The sequence below is a fragment of the Protopterus annectens genome, chromosome 9.part0, assembly GCF_019279795.1.
Source record: "Protopterus annectens isolate FY-2018-M chromosome 9.part0, PAN1.0, whole genome shotgun sequence".
In the NCBI taxonomy this organism is placed as follows: domain Eukaryota; kingdom Metazoa; phylum Chordata; order Ceratodontiformes; family Protopteridae; genus Protopterus; species Protopterus annectens.
In genome coordinates this window covers 1,412,266,788-1,412,291,568 of record NC_056743.1, presented here as the reverse complement: position 1 = coordinate 1,412,291,568, position 24,781 = coordinate 1,412,266,788, and the positions used below count along the sequence as shown (strand labels likewise).

Here is a 24,781-nt window from a genome sequence, read left to right as displayed (position 1 = left end):
TTTTTTCCTCATATACTTATGCTAAGCCTGTCTGCTATCCTGAGTCAATCTCTCAATTGTTTCTACCCTCACACTTCAGCAATACCCCGAGATGCTTAAACTTCTCCCCTTCGGGAATTATGCTCACATCATGCTCAGTGGAAGGTCTGCATTCTCTTGTGGGCCTAGGAACTATGTCTTCTGGCATATCATATTCCTGGCATGACCACCCTTGACAAACTGGGTTTGTGTTGATTGATCAGCAGCTCTTTCTCTGAGTGCCAACTGATTAAAAAAATAATTCTGAAATAACTATTGGTGAACCTCAGACATAATTTTTTTCAGGAGGGCAAACCCTCTTGGACACCCTTGGGGGGTGACACTCTCCACACCACCAAATCTTTTGTACACCTATTCTAAAGAGAAAGAGAAAACTCCACTGTTAACAAAAGTTTTTTCATCAGAATTACTAAACTCTGTTGACACCTGGTGAAAGAGCTGTCAACCAAACTACAAGTTCCCTGACAAGCTTGTTAGAAAAGAATGGCCAGACAAATAATGATCCGAGATTTGTCCAGCATAAAGGTTTTGTTAGAGGATCAGTACTTGTGGAGCTAGGCCTGGCAATGATATTCTGTGGCAAGCAGTTAGTAGTTAGGTGACCCATGAAGCTCAGTAAGGCTCAGTCTAAAAAAACTGCTTGGAACTGACACGTAGAGTTGACACTTTCAAAGCAAATGATAAGTGCTGAGTCAATGCCAATTAAGCTGCAGGCAGGAGAGAGACAGATTAGGATGAAGAAGACCATAGAAATAAAAATTGTCTGGTGGGGCCTTTAGAACTCTATGAGTTCAAAAACAATGTGATATATGTAGCTATGATATCCACATCAATAACAAATATAATAAACACATATGTGCAACATCTTTTTCCTTTTAGAGCTTACATAGCAGTTTTCAATCAAAGGATGGTGTGTCTGTGCAATGTACACCATGGAGAACATAACATATCCTTTTTTTTCCCTGTGTGTAATCCACGTGACATATGCATGCATATTGCACATTTCTGGCCCTATCCTAATGTATCTACACTGTTACAACAGTTTTAGTCATGGAAAACAGCATGCATACAAACAGAAGTGAACAGAATAATGTCCTACAGTGTAACTGGTACAAGTAATGAGCCACCCAACTGTGGAAATACACCACTGGTGTATGTGTGTGTGTGTGTGTGTATATATATATATATATATATATATATATATATATATATATATGTGTGTGTGTGTGTGTATGTATGCATATGATATGTATACATCTATCTATTGTGCAGCTCCCCACAAGAGTGACTTCGAGGTATGACATTTTCAATGTTTAAGCTATTTGCACTCCGGTCTTTTCAATCTCGTAATATGGTGCAGTCCCTCAACATCTTTGAACAACATGCAGTGATTACCATAAATCTACACACAGCATTGTTGTATAGCTGAACCTAAACACACCTAAACACAGATACACACATGCAAACCACATATGCACGCACACACACACACACACACACACACACACACACACACACACACACACACGTGCGCACGCGTGCACGCACACACACACACACACACACACACACACATAGGCACACACACACATAGACACACACACACACATGTATATGACCTATGCGACATCAGCATAGACAAAAGAACAGAGACAACTTAAGCAAATGCACTTCTCAAATGGACAAATGTACACAGAGAACAAAATTACCCTTACAGGAACAACAAAGCATGCATAAAACAACTCTACACAAAGAAGGGATCCTCACTCCTAGAAAATCTGGCATTCATCAGAAATGCCCACCCTAGTCAGTATTACTGCAGTGAAATAAATACACATAAAACATTTTGTACTTTTAAATGTTTTATTTATTTTTTTTTTATTTCTTTAAAGTGAGATTAAGTGATTTGGTTTACTTCATAGCAGCCAAAGTGCTGCTGATAATAATTCATTATTGTTGATTTCACAGCCCTTTGCAAACTGATAGGATATAATTAATTCTGCATATTGTTTATTATTTCTCTTGCATTTATACCAGTCTGCATTATTGCCGGTCAGGCTGCAATGCCTTTATCTTATTGTTATTGTACCCGGGTCACTGCTGAAACTGGATCTTGCTCCAGTTCACTAACCTGCAAACCAGATAATAAAAATCAAGAAGGTAGCTCCTTTATTAGAGTTTTAATGACAGTAAAATGCAGTTTATGTTTTTACATGTATGAAATATTGATAATGTGCAGTAATTTGTACACTTAAACAGAAGCATTATTGTTGTGTATATGCATATTTTCTGAGGGAATTATTTCAGTTAAGAGCAAAAATGAAATGCAAATGGTCATGCATGTAAATGTGGCCATGGAAAACCTTAAACAACTAAATATTAACTGGTTCATGAATTAAACTACTCGGAGCAGGGCTGTGTTGATTTGGTCAACTTATTTAAGCATTATGGAGTATATATTAAGAACTGTTTATTCAGTTATTCAGTTACTTTTATTTAACATACATTGGTTTTCTAGATATACACAGTCTGGACTGGTTTGGTTCTACTTGCTGCGTGTTTTCCAATATGATAAAAAGACCTGTTGAGTTACTCTGTTAGTGTTTTTTTATTATCTGCAGATCTCATGTATTATGTACATTTACATAGCTTATGTCTAAATCATTCATTTTATTCAAATAAGTACATTAACTGGTCCATGCATTCAGCCTTTTCAAACACTGCTTGGGCCTCAGACAGTACCAAATACAATCAGGCAACATTTATATTAAGAAGAGCTTCTGTAAATTTACAGAAGTAAAAAATGCTTACAAAACACAGTGGTGAATCTTAATAACACAAGATAATATGAAAGTAGTATTTTTCAGTAGTACTGTTAAGGAGATAATTAAAATGAAAACAGTCTAACAAAAAACAACTAAACAGCAACATCATCGGGCAAGAACACCTAAAGGTGAATATTTTCAATTTTAACAGCATAGGTGAAAAGTAATCTACACCAAAGATTTTCAGTTCACCAGTAGTTCTTAAGTGCATTGTCTGGCAAATAGGTGTATGAACTACAGTTGGGCTAAGATTCCCTTAACTTAACTGAGAAACAATAAATTCTAAAGAAATATCATCTGAAATGTTTTATCTGTTTACCAAAGTCATAATGTGTATGGTAAGATTATAAAAGATTACTCTTGTTCCTAGAGTACCTGCACACAGAATCTGCCTTTAGTAAAGTCAGAAATTTAATTATAAAAAATGTTAACACTATTTTTTGTCTTAATAAAGATTGGTGTCACTTCCATATTAAAGCACCATCCCTAGTGAATGACTTTTTAGCTTTAAAACAGACGTATAAAAACTGGAAATTAACAGCAGAATTGTTTCACGATATAAGGGTAGGTAAAATAAAAGTTTTAAGTAAGACTGACTTTTGAACTCTTGATTGCTGTAATTAGCAACACAGGAGCAGCACCAATCAGCTGATGGTCAGTTGTAAGCATGCCAATGACTGAAGAGGGAAAAAAGAATGCAGCAATGCTGCTTTCACAGAACAAATGCCTATTTCATACTGTTTTCTGAGGAAAAAAGTCTATTTCATAATTCTGACAACAAAGATCTTTTTCAGAACTGAGTGTAGGTAATTTGGCAAAGTGCCATCCAGTAAGATTTTGATTTTTGGCAAACTGCTATAAAAGTTGACCAGGTGGGATTGAGAAGGTTAGGATTATCGACAGATTATTTTTTTTCTCCTTTGCTTAAAATGCAGCAGTCCCAACAGTCGCCTACATGGGTTGACACTTCCCACAAAAAAAGTTTCTAAAAAGTCTCTCAATCAAGAATTTAGGCATATTTTGTCTACTTTGCATATTTTTAGACACTCTTTCAAAACAGATCCTTTTAAAACTTTTAAATTAATTTTCTGTGCAAAAAAGGAGAAAGCAGTATGTGAACAAGAAAAAATATAAAAGGAGGACTTTCTACAAATATCTTGTTAAAAGCACAGGTAACGCAAAATTAATTTAGGCAGTGATTGTATTCTGATTTGTTGCATTTAACTGAAAGGATAACTTACTACAACTATCCTGTTAAAAGCAGAGGTAACAAAAAAAATTATTTAGACACTACTGTTATTCAGATTCATGTTATATATAGATGACTGAAATGTAATAATTAAAAATGTGTAGCATAATTGTAACATTTGCTTTTTAAGAAAAATTAAGTGTAAGACAAATGAAGATTTTATTTCTTGAACGCAAATGTTAAGAATAACATGCCAAGCATGATGATATTAGCTGGTAGCAGAGAAAATCTTAACACTTTTTTATTTGCTGAACATTTATCAGACATTAGATCACACTTGTTTTAATGACTAACCAAGTAGAAGCCAAAAAGTTTCCTAATGGGTAATACTTTTGAAGGTCATACACCTAACAATACAAACAGTGACAAAGAGACCATTTAAAACAACACTCTTACAGCATGATACAGTCTGTCTGTGTATGGCATGCTTGCAACAAGCTTTCACTTACCACAATCATGCAAGGTTCTTTCCAGATAATGCACATAGGGGCCTCTATCCTTGATGATCTCTGCTGCTTCTGCAATAAAACATCAACACCATATTACCATTAGCAGCATGGAGACATGCAGGAAATAATGTAGTATAATATGCAGGATGTTGTATATGACGCAGGATTTCATACATATAACAAAGCATAATATGCAGAGAGTGCATGAGACCTGCAGAGGATGTACACTTATAACTTGTGGCTAGTAAGCAAAAGTCTCCACCTCACTAAGTCAAAGATGCCAGATGTGAGACCAATGCAGAAGGACTGCTGGAAGTATATTCTCATACCTTAAGACAACCCTTTATATGCTGTGCAAATAGGGATAGTGTTAGCATTTTATTAGGCCTTAGCAAGCTTCAGATTTTGTCCTCAGATGAGGGTATTTGTAAGAAAGAATACTAGTTAGCTAACAAAGAGGCTAAGAGAGACTTTGGAATAGCAAGGCATCAGATTCACTCTACCATCTTCTGGGGAGAGACTTAACAGATGGCACAAAGAGGATGCAAGACAAAGATAGAAAGATAAAGATATTTATCAGACACCCTTCAAAAGGGATGCCAGCAACAACCCACTCACTAGTCCACAAAACATCAAAAGTCAGATGGGAGGAGTACACCCAACAGTTTTTGATTGAAGAAAACTCCACACAAGCTCTATTGGCCCAGTCAGTGTACAATGAAATAAGAAGAGGAGCTCACCCTAGAAGAAGTTAGAATAGCACTAAGGAAAATGAAGTAAAGGAAAGCAACAGGCTGAGATTGCAGGTAAAATCAAGATGTTGCTTTGAATGGAGAGCACGGCCGGCCTTAGGCATAGGCGAACTAGGCAACCGCCTAGGGTGCCGTACAGTAAAGGGTGCAGTTTGTGCTCATTTATTTATTTATTTTAATTAATTTACTTTTCTTATTATGCGAACGCATAATAAGAAAAGTACAGTAATTAAAATGAATAAATAAACCATAGGGTGCCAGAATCGTAGATCGAGGGGGAGGAAGGAGTGCACTCCCACTTTTATCCCTGCTTTGTGATGAGGAGGCTTCCACTATCTTTAAGGAGAAATATATGCGTTTCGTATGCACGTTCGCCAATCGCCAATACTGATATAAAGACGTTTTATGGTGGCGCGTGGAAATTAAACAAGCACTTTGAAAGGGATTAATTCTGTGTATGCGTGTGGCCGTTTCGTTTAAAAAGAAGGTAAGTAAGTGTATTCGTGTGTGTTTGTGTAGTATAAACTTAGTTTCTGTATGCAAGAGAAAGTATGTGTGTGTAGAAATTCAGTAGTTTTCTCGTTGTCTTGTCCGGCACATACACATTTAGTCAATCAAATATCATGTGTACACAACTTGTTCTAAAGTTCCCATTTACAAAAAATAGAGTTAAGTAAGTTAAATTAGTTACAGGATTATTGTAAGTGATATATAATGCATTGAACGTTGCTTTGTGATAATCGATTCAAATGTATTACGCAGATATGAGAGTTATTCTAGATATGTAGTTTATTGCTTAGAATTCGTATAATGAATACAAGAGTAAATTCAAGACAAGTATTGCAACTTAACCTTGTATTGGCAGACAGGATATGATAAGGACAGGAATATCTGTGAATGTAGCAAATAATGAAAACATCCACTATGGATAATGACCACAACGCAGAGAAGACTAATTTCTATAGTGCAGCGCTTATCTGTCATTTCCAATGTACAACTTGCACCTCCAAGTTTACCTGGTAAAGGTCAGTTTGTGCGCCCTTTCTTTGCCCCCTGCCAGCTACCCCATTCATACTGAAAGGAGTGCTGGCATGTAAATGCGGTAGACAAGAACAACAACTGCTACATCTGTCAATTTATGACCAGTGAACATCATGTAAATGGCATTAAAAAATCCAAACAGAAAGAGAAAGATATATTCAATTTACTCCAAAAATATATCTGTGCATACTGGATCAAATAGTGGATAGTGGTTCACACAGAATTAGTTTGGCGATTTAGTAATTAATATACCCAGTAAATAGTTCCAGTTTTATTGGGGACTTTAATAAAAATAAATGGTTCAAGTCTGCATATCACTGCAAAAATTACAATATTATGGATAAATTATAACAGTTAAGAGGTGTTACTACAGTACAGTATAATGAAGCATTTTTACAGAAAATGCAGCACAGCAATTCCAAACAGTTCTGAAACATTAACACTTCTGCAATTGTTTTTCCTTTAACAATCTGTTTAGTGCAGAATTTGTAAGACTGTATATGCTGCTGTTTTATGTATTTATATTTGATTTTAGGGTAATGCTGCATTTCAACCTGCTCAAAATAAAATACCTTTTGCCATTTTTCTTACACTTTCTTTTAAAGTTGTATTAAGCCTCAGTGGAATATGGTTTATTGACATAGCTCATCTATTTCAGACCATATGAACCCATTAATGGTGTCAATAAATATATATTTTAAGAAGAATGTGGTGACCCAGGAAAATATTCTACATGCTAATTTTTAAAATGGGCAGGTTTGTCATTATTGGGTCATACATTTTGTTTCATTACTTGCTGGAAAAATGTTCAAAACTACAAACTGAACACACTGTAACAAATGTAAATGTTTTCAGTGTGCAACTAGCTGTTTTTTCTTTATCAAATGGCATGCAGTGTTGTAAAATCTGAAAGCAGTGTTAGTAGCATAATTGATTTTGTTGCAGAAGGATGTGGATTCTACTTCCACATCATGTAGATGAAGTGCAGATATGCAGTGCTTATATGACTTGATTATTTGGTGTATTATAAGGGGGGATATGGGTTCTACACTCCTGAGTATGTCCTTTTGTATGAGATGCCTAGTGACTGTGAACTTGTTAGTCATTTCCTACTGCAATATTACCAACTTACTAATTTGTAATGTAATATAGGCAATTAATTTTTCAAGGGCAGCAGGCACTGAATTTGTAGATAACATTGATGTGTAAAGTTGTTTGCCAGTAGCAACCTCTTCATTAGTTACAGATTTCTTTAATGTGGAATTCAGATGATTTTACTTCTGCAGAGATTGTGCGTGTGGAATAATATTGATGGATTGTAATATTGATGGATTGTAATGATAGAAGTCTTGAGTGGCCTTTTATTGTTGAAATTTTCTGGAATAGGTAGTTATTGGTTCATACATTTTGTTTCGTTGCTTATTAAAAGAATGTTTAAAACTACAAATTTAAAACATTCTGACAAGTGGTGCTGTATTATACAAGGAATATAATTCAATACAATCAGGAAAATGAATTAAAGAATAAATACATGTATGCATGGCCCTAAAAAATGTGTGCAAGGAGTCTGTTTTGAAAACAGCCCAAAGGTAAACTTAATTCTCCACCAACCAGATCCATTTCTATGAATGTGGGTTTTCATGCCGTTTCAATGAATGTGAGTTTTGCCATTTCAATGAATGTAAGTTTCAAGGACAGAGAAGTGTACTGCTCATGCCAAGTCTGTTTTCATTGTGAGACTATAATGTTTGTTTAGCAAATGGCTATCTGTGTTTTGTGCTACTTTATTTCAATATCTGTAATAATTGTAGAGGCAAATAGAACAGTATGCATGGTAACTGGTGAGATAACCAAATAATGGAACACTTGAATGGCTGAGGAGGGGGCTGCTGCTGGGGGTTGCTCTGGGGTGGTGGTCTATTACCCTTCCTAGGACTCTACTTGACCATGATCTGGCTCTGGTATTTGAAGTAGAAAATACATATGCAAAGGTAGCTGCAGTTTAACTACATTACAAGGTATCTTTTTCTTCCTAAGCATTTAAATAATTTACGGAAATGACTGGAGTGGCTTTCTTGGGGAATGCCCCAGTGGGTGTGGCTTAAATAGGGGTGTTTCATGTGTGGTGTGGGTGGGGCTTAAGGGGCGCCGGAGCACTACTTTGCCTAGGGCGCCATTTCGGCTAAGGCCGGCCCTGCTGGGGAGAAATGGGGAGAGATGGTACCACTGGGTACTCATAACAGTATGGAAAGAAAGGCATATCCCAGGTGACTGGAGAATAAACATTCCAGTGCATTGTAATGCCAATATACAAGAACAAAGGACATTTACAATTGTGGGCAGCACAGAGGTATCAAACTCCTGTAGTACTGCATGAAAGTTCTGGACAGGGTGACTGATAAATAAATATACCAAGTAGTAAAAAGTAAGATGGGAGATGAGAAGCTCAGATTCAGATCTGGATACACCACAACTGACCCAATGTTTGCAGTGAAACACAGTGCTGAGAATAAACAAGAGATGAGGAAAGACCCCAACTGGACATTCCTAGACTTGAAGAAAGCATATGACAAGGTCCCATGACAGCTGGTTTTGGTAGTCTTTCGATAGTTTGAAGTCTCAGAAACATTGGTAGAATTATTGCAAGCAATGTACATAGACCCAATGACACAAGAATGAACAGTGTACAGAGTCACAGAGAGGCTCCCAGTTGGAATGCTGGTGGCATATTCCCTATCGATGCCCTATATCATTAACCCTGTTCAGCTATCAGTGTCTTTATAAAAAGACTCATTGCTAGTGTCATTTGAAATTACCTCTGCTAAACATACTGTTTTTGGCTATATTGGGTGCCCCTTGACTCACCAGAGGATACGACTAAAGATACTTTGTCTTGGTTAATCTTACAATCTCACTCTGCTTACTCTAGTGCTTTAAACCAAAGCACTCAAAGCAATTACAGAAAAGGAATCAATTAATTGAAATGAAATAATATGTTCAGAATTCAAAATACATACAAAATGGTAAACAATTACAAATTAACGTAGATTAATAAAATGAGTGAGTTGTGGGATTGAAAGTAATCCATAGATGAGATTACAAATTCATCAGTATAGCTGTTCAGGATTTTCCAGTTTATAAATCACACAATTAGACTAGAAGAAAAACTAGTTAAGGAAGGTACAATACATGGGGTTTTATGAACTATGTCTAATAACGTTTTATTAGCAAGAGTAATATCTGATGCCTGCAGTGACCATTATCCAGTACTTGCCTGCAGGAACAAACTGTATTCACCATAACTCCTTCATGACTACAACTCCAGGAATACTTCACATATGACTCTTCTAAATTTGTATTCATACTTATGGTGGTAAGATGAATGTGCTAGTATATCTTGAGCTTAATAGTAAAATCTAATAGTTTAATAAAAAAATTTTTCAGTATGCTTACTTCTATGGCTCCCATTAGAATGTGAAGCATCAGAATAAAACCACTTACGTTGGTTACATCAGAAATATAAAATTAATGCCTCACATCATTCAAAAAAAACCCCCGTCACACTTCAGTATAAGCAGCTCCATAGCAAAGTAACATCTGAACTTGCATACAGCAAAAGAAACTACTTCATTGCTCAAAAGAATGCTCACCATGACAACCCAAGACAGCTCTGTAATAGCATAACGCAGTGGTGCATCCAGGAATCTGTGAAAGGGGGCGCAGTCTGGTTAGTCAACTACCGGGGTGGGGTTGATGTTGATGATGATGATGATATTGATAATCATTCATTAGCTCCAGTGTTTCCAGTAACATGAAATTTTAAAAAACATCAACATTTTCTCATTTTTTTTTACTAGCCACATGTCAGTCGATGCTTGATGCCCTGTTGTACAGACTTGATTACCTGGGATAGCTCTGTTGAGTAAAAGCTGGACGTAAAACTCATCAACTTGCCAACAACGAGCTAAGGATTTCTACAATGAATGTAGTTTCAATGATGGGATGCAGTTTGGAAGTGGATGACATGATGGTAAGTACAAAACAGGATATTCTGTGTATCCTGGAAACAAGGTGGAAGGGGAGTGCAGCAAAGTCTCTTGGCCAAGATCCACAATCTGCTACTTAGAAAGAGGACTGACTAAAAATAGTGTTGGAAAGGAATTGTGGTATGGGAGTGTGTTCTAACAAAGTGAGGGGTGTCAATAGAATCAGTGACAGGCTCACGGCACTCAGAATTCAGATAGAGCAGTCTTTATGATCTCAGCCTGTGTTCCACAGCAATGCTGCTGTTGGAAGGAAAAGACAGCATTCAGACAGCAGTTACAGAATCTCCTGGACAAAGAAGGAGAATATGAGTTGGTCTCAATAACGGGAGACCTAAATGCTCATGTCGGAACAGACAGAACAAGATAGGATTGCCTGGGTATACATGACTGGGTTAACAGCAGTAATGGAGACATCACGGTTTAATGGTGGATATGACATGGTTCACCAAGAAAGACAGTCTCAAAACAGCATTAAATAGTAATCAGTATGCAACTCAAGTAGACTTCCTCCTAGTAAGGAAAGGGTATTGACTCAAATTAGAGATAGCAAACTCACCCCTATGGAAGTGGTCTGCCCCCAAAATAAACCTCTGGTTACCACAATCAGCTATAAACAATGGTCAGAGAAAGCTATAAGGACAACAGAAACTAGGCTGCTGATCTGGAAACTGACTGATGAAAGCACAGCAGTTCAAGGAGTTGCTCAAGGCTCTAGCACCTCAAGAAGAGGAAATAATGGGATAAAGAGGAAAGGCAGTGTTGCAAAACAGCACGTGTGAAGACATTAAAAGTGACATGCAGCCGAGTGTGGAAATAAGAAACACAAGGAAAGTTGGTGGTGCATTGATGAAGTCCAAGAAGATATTAAAAGGAAGGAGGGACTTAATGAGTGGAAGCATTCCACCTTCACATGGTCCATTTTTTCTACTTTGTTAACAAACAGGCTAACAGAGCAGTCAAGGTGACAAACAAGGCAGCAGAGAAACTCTACCAGCTTTTGGAAAGTGACACAGCAGACGCCACAAAGAAGTTGTATCAAACTATAAAGCAAAGACAGAAAAGATAAAGAAGATATTTGGTAGACACCATTCATAAAGGATGCATGCAACAATCTGCCTTACCAGGTCAGAGGATATCAAGGGCAGAGGGAAAGCAAACTTCCATAAGATTCAGCCCAGCAAGCCGGAGGACATCCAGTGCATGTAGAAAGAGTACTCCAGAAGCTTTTAAATGAAGACAGCCTTATATAAGCTGTACTGCCACATTCACAGCCTATGTTAAAGAGGAAGGAAAAAACACCCTAGAAGAGGACAGGCGTATACTAAGGAAAATTTAGTCAGTGAACGCAGCAGGCTCAGATGAAGTCATGACAGACATGATCAAGATGCCAATTGCATTAGGGGAGAAATGGTACTTGAGGACACTAATCTCAGTATAATATATATAGAGAGAGAAAAGTAAATTCAAGATAACTAGGGAATAAGCACTCTGGTGCCAGTGTACAAAACCAAAGGAGATATATACAACTGCAGTCAGGACAGACATAACAAACTCTCCTGTCACACCACATGAAAGTGTTAGAGAAGGTGATACATACATAAATATGCAGAGCAGTAGAAAGTAAAATGGAAATTGAGTATTTTGGATACAGATCTAGGTGCTGTAAAACAACTTGATGTTTACAGTCAGACAGGCAGCAGAGAAGCAGGAAATGAGAAAAAAGTCCAACTGGACATTCCCACTCATCAAAGAAACATAACAAGGTCTCAAAGCAGCTGAGTTGGGCAGTTCTGTGACAGCATAATAATACCAAAAGCACTGGTAGAATTAGTCTAGTCCAAGTATGAATAGTCTTTTGGTTCACGGAGAGGTTTCTACAGAGAGTGGGTGCACATTAGAGTTCAGATCTGGGCCTACTCCTGTTCATACTGGAGATGGACTACATCAGCACACAGGACAGACCAACAAAGCTGCTATATACAATGTGGAACTACTAGCAGACTCTGAACAAGGACTACAGAAAATAGTAGTGAACTGGAATACAAAACTGAAGTCACATTGAATGAAACTAAGTACAAACAAGACAATGGTCAAGGTAGCAAATGGGGGAATCAGAAAGCAGAAACGTGAGACAGAAGGGAATAGTGGAAAAGTTTAACAGCTTTAAGTATCTTGAATGTGTGATTTGAGGGGAAGGAAAGTCTGACTGAAAATGACAAAACTAGAATAAGAGGTGCTGTAGCAAAGTGACACAGAATCTGAGGGGTAATGCATGACAGAAAAATGCTAAAGAAGGTGAAAATTAAAGTGCAAAAAACAGTAGTGCAACCAGTACTTCTGCACTGGACACACAACTGAGCAGTGAAGGCCAAACAGTTGAGGAAGCCTGAGGTGATAGAAAAGAAATGCTTGAAATAGGTACTAGGATGTATACTGTGAGAGAAATGAAGAAATGAGGACATCGGAGCAGAAGCTAAAGTCATCCTAGTTGTACAAATCAAGATGAACACATTACAATGGTTTGGCCATGTGTGCAGAAGCAGAAGATAATGCAATTGGCAGCATAAGAATATATATATATATATATATATATATATATATATATATACATATATTCATATATATATATATATATATATATATATATATATATATATATAAACATATATATTGCCCATTTGGGAGAGACGGGAAGAAAGCAAAAAAATGAGGATGTCCAGCCAACAGATGAATTGACTGTGTGAAAGAAGATCTGTAAAAGCTGAACATGACATGACTATGCAAGAATGGGGAAAAGAGAATTGTTGACAATGAAGAGTTGCTGTTTTTACCTTCTTCTGCGAGCTCAACATCATGCAAAAAGTACAGACTGCTGAGGCTTGTTTGCTTTTTTTGAAAAAGATTGATGATGATGATGGTGCAGTAGGTGTTACTAATAAGAACATAAGGACAATGTCACTGCCCCTACAGACTGGAGTTCGGACCAAAATTAGAAGTAGAGCGCTGGGACTATCCCTGTACTGCATTACTGACTGACTGAAACCCTTTGTCATTTACCAGAAACATCCAACATTTCACGAGAGACCAGGTAAACAAATGATGCAAAACTGTTGAGACAGTTAAAGAATGTACTAAGACATGTACTGAGATTGTTTGATCCCTGGTATTTGTTGCTAAGTGCAATAAAGAGGGATACTCAGCATAAAATCAAAGAGAAGATAATTTTTAGACAAAAAATAAACAGTATGTTATTGTGCCTCATATTAATGATCATTAATAATGATGTCATGAGACAAAATCAGGGATACTCTGCAAAAATCTGCATGAACGCATATTAGGAGCATTCTATCACCCTCATTTGCTGCAACTGCCATAATGCAATTGGCAGCAGAAATATATATATACATATATATTGTTAATACATTTTTAGCTGAAAATGAATAAGCACTGCCTTTTAATTCTCAGCTACACTGACAAACATGTTATTACAGCAACACCTGTGTTATGATTACAACACTAAAACCATCCAGTGGAAAAAAAAAGATGAAAACTGAATAAAATTCATAGGAACAGGAAAGAAGACTATTATGTTCTCTCTGGGAGATCAGAGCTGAATCAGGATAAAAGGCCATTTTTTTAAAGTATTGAGACAGTTGACGTGGGACTGCAGATGATATAGATAAACTAGGTGGGAATACTGTCTAAATTACTTGGTCCAAATTTTTAACCCTGGGATGTAAACAGACCCTCTGTGTGGCTGACATCACATCGTGGGTGGCCCTGTGTTGTTTCAGAGCTGTAATGTCAGCATAGGGGGCGGAGAATACAAAAATACTTCTTACTTTTAATTGTAGCCGTGACGTGACCAAAATGGTGATAACAGGTACAGTTTTCCGATCGCTGGGGGAAGACTAAGTGCCGAGCAGTTGCTGTACATTGCTAATACACAGGGTGTGGAAAAAACAGTCAAAATTACTTTTTAAACATGCTCTGTCTTTACTTCTTATGACATTGCCAGCTAAAGATGAAAAATACTAACAGGATGAGAAAAGTGAAAGCAGAAGGCATTGTTTTCTTTTAAGCAAAATCCCAGACAGCAAAATTCTTTTAATATGTAAATAACTGCATAAATGCATTCCTTCGAAGTACATACAAGAAATTCAAATGTGTGTGTGTGGTGTGTGTGTGTACACACACACACACACACACACACACACACACACACACACACACACACACACACACACACAGAGCCTTGCTAAGATCTGTTGCAGCATCTGAAAGCCACAGAGCTATCTCAAAAACTTCTACTCTTTCCATCTAGAATTTGTTGTTTAAACATAAACATTTAATCAATTATAATAACACTGTTGATACATTTTTTAACACAGGCACCTGCACAAATCAGTATGATAGTCAAAAATCCTCCAAAAAACTCCAGCTAACTATGCTGGCATATGTTGCCCTATTCTCCCTAGCACAGATGTCAATATCTCACCTTGTCACAATACTACAAGTCCTTTTGTGCATTTCTCAACTCAGATAGACAAGACAAAAACCTCCTGCCCCAAGATGAAGAAACCCAGTCCTCCTAATCTAAAATCACAGTAGAAGATACCCACAAGTGCAATGCTACTAGAAAACAATTAAACAGTGAACTGGAAATCCCTTGCTGAATGAGATTTGAAGATGGTCTTACAGCAGTAACAATGAGAGGAAGAGCATTTTTTTTCAAAAATACACTGAAATGCACAAATAAAAGCAGGAAACTGCACTGATCACTTAAAGTAACTTAAGAGTTATGATTTAGCAATCAAAAGTACTTTATTTTGCCTGGATGGCACTCACTATCATAGATCTATGGAAAGTGAATGGAGAGAGTACTTAAATAGCTTAAACAACAAACAACAGCAATGAAACAGGGTAGTGAGGGACTTTGGAAATCAGATTACCATAAGGGGCAGAGGCCAGAGACACAGCCTTAAAAGAACACAACAGCAAAAGGGTTGTGAGACTTGGGAAAAAATTCAAGGGAACAAGCAAGCAAGCTTGATAGGCATCCAGTCAAAAAAAGTAAATACTGTAGCTCCTTCAGAGACTTTATCTTAATGTACGAGTGGGGAAGGGGCAGGCACAAAGAATGCAACTTTAAGCAGGTAAATGATAAGCAGAAAATAAAAGTGCTGAAGCACAAACTGGATCAGGAAAACAATTCTCTCACTATTGAACTCCTACAACAGTTTAAGGCAGCAGATTATGTATAAATTTATCAGTTTATGGAAAAATGCAGCAATACATACCTAAATAAGGTTCACATTTGGGAGCAGTACACAGTCCTGCCACAACTGTCAATTAAACTATAAGAGTATGGCAAGCAGTATTTAAAATACAAAAGGCTAGCTTTTTATAAGTAAGTCTACTTGGGGAAATAGAAATGCAGAATAATGTAGAAACACAATCTTCCCACAACTGTAAATTAAAATACAAGAAGAAAGTCCCAGAACAAACTAAAAATGCAAACAGATGACTTTTTGGCTAAAACATGAAAAAAGGCAGAAAGTACAAAGTAGTATCACTACACAGAGCACTATAAATGCAACTTAAATAGATAAGCAAAATTTAAATAATTGTCTCTACTACACACACAATCACATATGTACACAAGCACAGACACACACACACTCATGAATACACGACCATTCCTCTCAGTTTGCAAAGCCATGCAATGTGTTTATTTATATATGATTTTGTAACCTTCAATGTAAAATATTAGTTTAATTCACTTAAGAAATTAATAGAACATGTTTTGCATCAACATGCATTTTCTGAAAAGTAAGTATGAAACTGTAATTTGTAACATTATTGCCTTGTCTATTATCCTCAGTGATTTACCAGATAATCAGGAACAGTGCCATATATTTATCTAATTACATACACACATATATATATATATATATATATATATATATATATATATATATATATGTGTGTGTGTGTGTGTGTGTGTGTGGACTAATGTAAATGATAGGCCGAGGGCTGTTTAGTTGATCGCATATTGTCGACTACGCAGCTGATCAACAGGTGTGTGAGATCCCACAATTCCCAGGTTTGTAAATTAACCCTTGCCTTGTGTTTGTGTGATCTTGGAATTAGGATATATAATAAGCAGGGGGTGTGCGCCCTTGCAAAAATTATGCATTTTAGAATTTTTAAAAACTAAAAGTTTACATGCACCAAAGCTGTTTCTTGGAGCATGTGCACTGGCGTGTCAACAGTGTAGTTGATATTTTGCTAGTAGACAATGTGTTTTTCTGCTAATTTAAAGTGTACACACAAACACACACACACACACACACACACACACACACACACACACACACACACACACACACACACACACACACACACACACACACACACACACACACACACACGTATAAGGCAAAATCAGAAATAGCTGAGTGGTATGGTTAGCATCCTTACTCAAGACTTCTTGTCATAGCTAAAGATAATGGGGGCAAAAGTGTGGACAATTTTTTTATTATTTCTGTAAGTCACTTAAAAAGATAATAGAACAAAGTTTGCATAATTATGCATTTTCTAAACAATAAGAAATATGAATATCTAATGTTGGACATTATTAATTTATTTGCAATCACCAGTGAGCTATCAGAATATCAGGAAAGGCATAAAGCCTGAGGCAAAAGTCAAAAGATGTTCCGCAGAATTGGGCACAGCTGAGAGGTATTACTCCCTGCATGTCTCCTCCTTTTTTTAGACATAGCAAAAAAAAAAACAGAGGGACAAAGTTAGGGACAATTTTTTAAACATTACCCTATTTAAACAGTTAATAGAACAACTGGCTTTGTATCAACAAGTAGCTTCCAAACATAAGCATGAAACTCTAATGTCTAGCATTGCTGACTTGTTGAAAATCCTCAGTGGTTAACCAGAAAAATCAAAACTTTTTTGAAGGACATAAAAATTATGAGAAAAATAAGGGATATCTTGCAAAATCAGGGACAAATGAGGGGTGTGCATGCTCCATGCAGGAATGCATAAGAGTGCACACACACACACACACACACACACACACACACACACACACACACACACACACACGTAGACACAGAAGATTTTAGGAGATACCATATTAAATTGTACAGCTCACCTTCGTACATCAGTCAAGCACTGAATGTGTTCCCTTTTAAATTACAACTCCCCAAACTGAATTCTGATGACAACAAAGAACTTCTAAAACTTTCACTGCCAAGGACACCGTAGCTGAGCTCTAGGTCTTGTTGGCTTTGCTCTTTTATTTCAATAGATGTTAAATGGCACATCTTTCTGTCTCTGTGTGTGTTTGTATGTGGTGTCTCTTTGGCCCAAGTCATGGTTGAAAATGGTCTGTGAACCAGCCCACCTACCCAGTCAACAAAGCTAATAAATAAATAAGTGCACACACACACACACACACACACACACACACACACACACACACACACACACACACACACACACACACACACACACACAATTACCCTGATCAGTTCGGGTTCAAAACAACCCTTGGAGAAAGAACACTAAAAAAATAGGTCCTGACACATATAATCACCTTCCTGCAGAATTCAGAAGCCAAACATATATTTGAATATTCTTCCTAGACTTGATTCCTAACATTGGTTAATTCTGCTATACACTAGTACTTCCCTTTGATACACAAATCTTGCACTGTTTTTATCTGTAAAACTCATATAGATGCACATTATAACTCACTTTATAAACTAAAAGAATGCAATTAAAGTAGACCTTTTCCTATATAGACTATTAAATACTATATAGAGCTCACGTAGGTCATAGGCCACTTATCCACAAACATCACAGTGACTTACCCGTTAAACTAGTAACAAACTTTGTAAACATTTAAAACAGTATGCCTCACCAGTAACTATAATGTGCATCTCATTTTTTATATTTGTAACTGAGTAATTGTGATGCATAACTTTATAATGTTTTTAGTAACTGAGTATAAAACAGTAGTCCACACAATGCCTGCATAAGTGTATTGCAATCGGTGTATTGTTTTTCACTTATTTATTTATTTGACATTTTTTTTACTGAGAAACTCTGACGGGGTGGATGCACATTTTCAGTGGAGGCCAGGAAAAGCTCCAGACACAATTAGCTAACATTAGCTTATTACAGAGCCTAGGAAATATGTATTGTTGGTATAATGATGACTATTGATATATTACTACTACTGAAATACATTCATGTTTAAAAATGCATGCTGAAGCTCAAATATCAGTCATTAAAATGAGTATAAGTACAGCAACTAGACTGGAACAATGTGCTGTTTACTATTTGAAAGACTGGCATACAGTTAATGCATATGACTGCATTAAGTAATACTTTTATGTTAACCTAGTGGAGAAGGTTAAAGCTACAAGATGAAAAAGAGATTCATCTTGCTGCTCTGGGTTTTATTCTTCTGACCTGTTTCCTGTGGTCCAGTGGTCCAGAGTTTGATTCCCTCAGCCTCCATTGTCTAACTACATAACTTTGTGCAGGTGACATAACCAGACACCGCTCCCAGGCAGAGTCTGAAAAAGATCCGGTCAACAAATACAGATACATAATAAAATAAAGAAATAATTCCATTAATCTCCATTTGTTCATTGTGCAACACTAAGCAAGTTAATGTGTTCTTTAGTCACCCACAAATGAATGCTAGTAGTAAGTGCTCCCGGTTAAAAACAGTATGGGGCGAACTGTTTTGCAGTGTCCAGTGGCTGGTGACTGACAGAACTTATACAATTTGTGTGAATCTGTGCAGAGCAAATGCCAAAACATAGCACAAATGAAAAAGAAACTGAAAATATGCCTCTGTACAAGTGAAGATTCACAGTTAAATATACAAAAAGCACTTGCAAGGTGTTGCAATAAATTCCAAAAGCTGCCAAGTGGTGAATCCCAAAGAAAACTCCCTTTTATTAACACAAATACAGGCTTAAGCACTTTCGGCCATGAAAATGGCCTTCATCAGAAACCTCCAAGATGCGTTTCCCTGTGAGTGGTGTTGTGACTAATTTTAACTGTATGCTTCTGCCAGCTACTACGTCCGTGTATTAAATCCTCTCTGTCACCAAACGGACTTCTACTCAAATACGATGGAGGTGCAGTTGGAGGAACAATTAAGGATAGTCATATAGATCACCTGACTGCAGCCTCCAATTGCACCTCTGAAGCATCTTTCAGCCAAAAAGTGAAAAAAAAAGTTAAGTTGAAATGGAAATGTTCCATTTTGGTGGTACATTTTCCAGTTTCAACAAAAGCACAGTGAAGTGTTTTTTTTTATCTCACAGAACCACGGCTTTAAAAAGAGGGTGGCGCATGCCCCTGAACCCATGCCTAAATCTGCCACTGCAAGGGTTCTCATAAATCCAGAAAAAAAATAATCAGTTCATAGCTCCAGTAAAAAACTTATCAAGCTAATGCAAGTCCCAATCTCAGTCCACTGGATGTAGCAACTCAGTTCACTAAAAATGTTTACAAGAACTTCTACTACTTCAATCAGCATAACACCAGTGGTAGCACCAATCAAATTATCATCCCATTGGCATTATATGTATCCACCATCCCAGCAAGCGTACATTACAGGTTCCTGAAATATCCACATCTCTCCTCAGATGGCCAACCACCATGCTACCTGAGAAAAGAGTATCCCCTTCTCTACATCAGCCAACTGTCAGGTACAGAAGGCTACATTTCATAACTCTGAATACCAGCTGTCATAACTCCTGATTACCAAGGATGACCTTCCACTCTCCTTTGTCCAAACATCTTGAAAATGCTTTCAAAGACATCTACTTAACCATCTAAATGAGAATAACGTCATCTCAGCTTCCCAGCCTGGTTTCTGCCTTAGCAATAGAGCACAACTGCACTATTAGCTTTCATGACCTACCTGTACTTCAGACTCATTCTTGGAGAATTCTGCAATGGCTGTTTTTCTTAACCTGTCAGAAGCCATTCATAAGATTATCATATACATTTGCGCAGACTTGTTAATTGCAATGTGTCTGTCACATCAAAAGAGTGCTTCAGCAGCTACAAAAAAACAGAATGCAAGAAATGAGATTCTCACATATAAATGCTCCTCCTTTATAAGTTGCATTATAAATTCCCCAAAGATCACTGCTAGTAGCACAGCACACACCTCTCACTACACCATAACTTTACAATCATATCCAAGGATAACATCTCACTAGAAATATTCACCACATTCAAACTATTAGGTATTATCTTAGATCACAATCTAACATCTGTCTACTATATCAAAACATTCATCCTCCAAATCAAACAAAAATATGCCCCCATAAACTCCCTCATAGAATGGTACACACTAAAATAATAATTCTAACTCACAAAAAACAGTGTTTCCTTGGCCAGCATGGTGAGTGCACATTCACAGCCATGTTTTCTAAAGCTCAGAATAGTCTTCCTTATATGAAATGGAAAAATCAGCAATATACTTTCTTTCAGAAAAGTTGCCACACTCTCCTTTATTTAATTTCTATTAATTGATTCATTTTCTTTAAGTGCTTTGGGTGATTTGGTTTAAAGCACTAGAATGACCATTGAGTGAGACTGTAAGATTATCAAAGATGAAAGTATCTTCAGTGAGGGTGAGTCAAAGGGCACATTATATAGCCAACGACAGTACGTTTAGCAAAAGTCATCTCAAATGACACTAGCAATGATTAATTTCATAGACATGGCATCATTAATTCATGACCCCACATGCCCACTCACAAGTGTCCTAACCAAATTTCCATTTTAATTCGCAAATTAAAACATCCGTACGGCAGAATCTGCATGTTTGCCTCAAGTCACTTAGCAGAAATACTCTAATGTTCATCAACCAAGGTCAACAACTAGTTAGAACTGGAGAACCGGTTGACAATAAATAACTTCAAGACAGTTCATTGCATTCTTCACCAGAAGTACAATGCCCCCCTTAAACTCTCATATAGTGGTACACATCAAAACATTCACTACATTCTAATTTACAAAACCCACTGATTCCTCAGCTAGCATGGTAAGTGTACATTTCCAACTATATTTTCCAAGGCTTAGAATAACCTTCTTTACATGATATGGAAAACACTAATATGCTTTCCTTCTGGAAAGTTGTCAAACACTGCAAGATCAACACCAATATAACTTAATTACTAAATTACTGACTACACATTCCTCCCACATTTTATATTAACCCACAAAAAGAAGTTTCAGCAAGTAACAATAGGTTCATAGGTAAGTACTGGGCTATCTGCCCGAAGGAATATATTAGCCCAGCCACGTTGTGAGGTATTCACCGCCCCTTTGGTTAGTTCCCTAGGCCCTAGATCTAGCAGCTAGTACCCTTGGCCCCTATCTAGTAGAGCTGTTGGTATGATCCCTGGTGTGAACACTTTCTGTTACCCATCCACTCGTCAAGGTTCCTCTTGAAGAGTGATAGTGAGGGGCTCTGTCTTATGTAGACCGGGACCTTGTTCCACAACAGGGGAAGTCTTTGCGAAGGGAATCTATCCCTCCAGCATGTTCTGTTCTTTGTTGTGCTGAGGTTTATATCCCTAGAGCGTGTAGCTCGAGTAGATTTTGTTTTGCTAAGATGGAGCATGTTCAACAGTTCTGGGTTGGACATGGCTCTGTATGTTAGACAGAGATCGCCTCTGAGAAGGCGGTATGCAACAGAGAAAAGCCTTAGTTTTTTCAATCGTGCTGCATAGGGCAACTGTTTGAGGCCAGTAATCCTCTTAGTGAGATACCTCTGTGGTCTCTCCAGCTGCTAGAGATGCCTAGCCAGGTACATTCCAATTGGTGCATTGTACTCAATAATGGGTCTGATGAGGGAAGAGTAGAGTGGCACCACTACATCCTTAGATCTTGATGCGAACCCTTTCGTGATCAGATGGATCACATAGAAGGATTTTCTAACCACCTTGGCAACATGGTTATCAAAGGAAAGCTGACTATCTACTTGGGTCCCTAGATCCCTTATTACTTCTTCAGATTTCAGGGGGTTACCTCCTATGTGGTAGTTTGTGGGTACTCTGTTTTTTCCAAAGAGGATTACTACGCATTTTTTAGCATTTAGCTTGAGACCATGGCTTTGACACCATGCATCAGTCTCATTAAGGCCCTTCTGGAGGATATCCATGTCGGCTGGAGACTCTATTATAGTACCCAGTTTGCAGTCATCTGCATACGTGGTCAGCCACAGCCCTTCAGTGCTTGCCTGTACTTATGAGAAGTGTATGCCAAACAGGAGGGGTCCCAGGACAGAGCCCTGAGGCACACCGCTCATTACTGGTCTGGATTTGGACATAGATCCCGCTACTCTTACTTTGTGGGATCTGTCTGAGAGCCAACTTGCGATCCATCTTGTGATGTAAGGGTTTATGCCCAGGTTGGTGAGTTTATCAATAATACCCGAATGGGGAATTCTGTCAAATGCTTTAGCAAGGCCAAGGTAAGACGGGTGCACCTCCTTTCCCTTATCTATAGCCTGAGTAACTGTCTCAAAGAAGTCCACCAGGTTCAGGAGGCATGATCTGCCCTTGATGAAGCTGAACTGTGTGGGGTCAAGTGTTTGGAGGTTCCCAATCTCTCCATTTATGAGTTCCGTAATGATTTGCTCCATTGCCTTACAGATTAGACTGGTCAGGCTTATTGGTCGGTAGTTCCCAGAGTCGGTTGTGGGCCCACCCTTGTAAAGCGGAACCACCGTTGCTCTGCGCCATTCTAAGGGCACATATCCTGTTGAGAGGCTGAGACTGAACAGGGTATTCAGATGCGGGGTTAATTCATTTTGGAGCTCGCGTATGACACAGCCCGGGACACCATCTGTTCCCATGGAGGCAGTGTTTTCAGCTTTAGATAGATCCTTATTAACCAGTGTATCAGTAATAATTGGAGTTACACAATCCCCTGGAATAGTAATAGGCTGTGTAGGTGGTGGTGGGGGGTGAATTTGTACTGAACCTATCAGCCAAGATGTTGGCAATGTCAGTGGGGTCAGTGTATTTTGTTCCATTTTGTACTAGCTCAGAAAAGACTTGAGCATTGCCATTTAGGTTTTTGACGTAACCATAGAAGGCCTTATGGTTATCCTTGGCAACCTTCTTTTCGAAATTGGCTTTAGTTGACTTGATGAGGGCCCTCAATTTCTTACTAATGCTGATCAGGGATGATTTTTCTACTTGAGATTTGGCCTTTTTTTGCATAAGTCTCCTCCTTTTTATTGTATAGTTTGCTTATGGCCGGGGTCCATCAGACTGGTTTCTTCTTGCTTGAGGAAGGAGTATTGGTTTTATTTGGGATAGCACAGTCCATGCAATCCTGAAGATGTATATAAAGTGCCTTTGTGTAGGATTCTGCATCCTGGACATCATTATCCTTCTGCAAGGGAATAGTGAAGCTTTCCACTTCTGTTGCAAGTAGTTTGAAGTTTGCTTTGGAAAGGTTTTTTACGATGGTTTCTTTGACTGGGGGAGGTGGAGGGGTGAGGACGTCCAGGGATATCAGTTTGTGGTCTGATCTGACCAGAGAGGGAGTGATAACGGGTGTGGTACAATGGGCACCCATATTTGTGATGACTAAATCCAATATGTTGTCCCATCTAGTGGGAGAACGTACCAGTTGTTCAAGGGCATTTGAATTTATAAATTCTATGAACCGCTGGGCATAGGAGTTAGAACTTTGGTAGTTCATCCAGTCTATACCAGGGTAGTTGAAATCACCCAAAATTATGATGTTGGGTAGGACCTTTACATTTTCCAATGCCTCAAGGAATGCTGAGTGAGCATCTTGGGACATGGTGGGTGATCTATAACAGGCTATGACTTGAAATGTGGTTTTGCCTGCTGATAGTTGCGCATGGATGATCTCTGGGGCATCATGCTGCACCAATAACCTGGAGATGTGGATATCCTTGATGAATATGGATACACCTCCGCCTTTTGTACTGTGATCCAGTAACTGAGGCCAGAAGGTATGATATGAATTGTAACCTGGTAGTGCTGGGGTGCTCTCTGGAGCCTTGAACCAGGTTTCCGTCACTGCACAAACATCTATTTTCTCCATACTGAGGAGTGCCTCAAGTGCATGCATTTTGAGGTTGAGACTTCTGGCGTTGAGTAGCATTACCCTTAGTTTTTGGTTACCTGTGCTGGTTACAGTGGTTGGTTTGTCCTTTGAGCCCTGCCTAAAAAAGGCACTATGGGGACGGCAAGAGCCTTGGCCAGTATTCGAAAGCCTAGGGGTGACAGGTGCAAACTATCTCTGGTGGAATAGCGAGGCTTGTCTGTCATGTCAT

General features: G+C 38.0%; 1 protein-coding gene across 1 annotated transcript in view; it reads right to left on the bottom strand.

The window, feature by feature from the left end:
• The window catches only part of LOC122810689 (P2Y purinoceptor 1-like), a 123,616-nt gene that overhangs the window by 50,321 nt on the left and 48,514 nt on the right, over positions 1-24,781 (bottom strand). Inside the window, exon 3 of the mRNA XM_044082259.1 lies at positions 4,563-4,631. Coding sequence (XP_043938194.1) covers positions 4,563-4,631 — 69 coding nt within the window. The remainder of the gene's footprint in view (positions 1-4,562; positions 4,632-24,781) is intronic.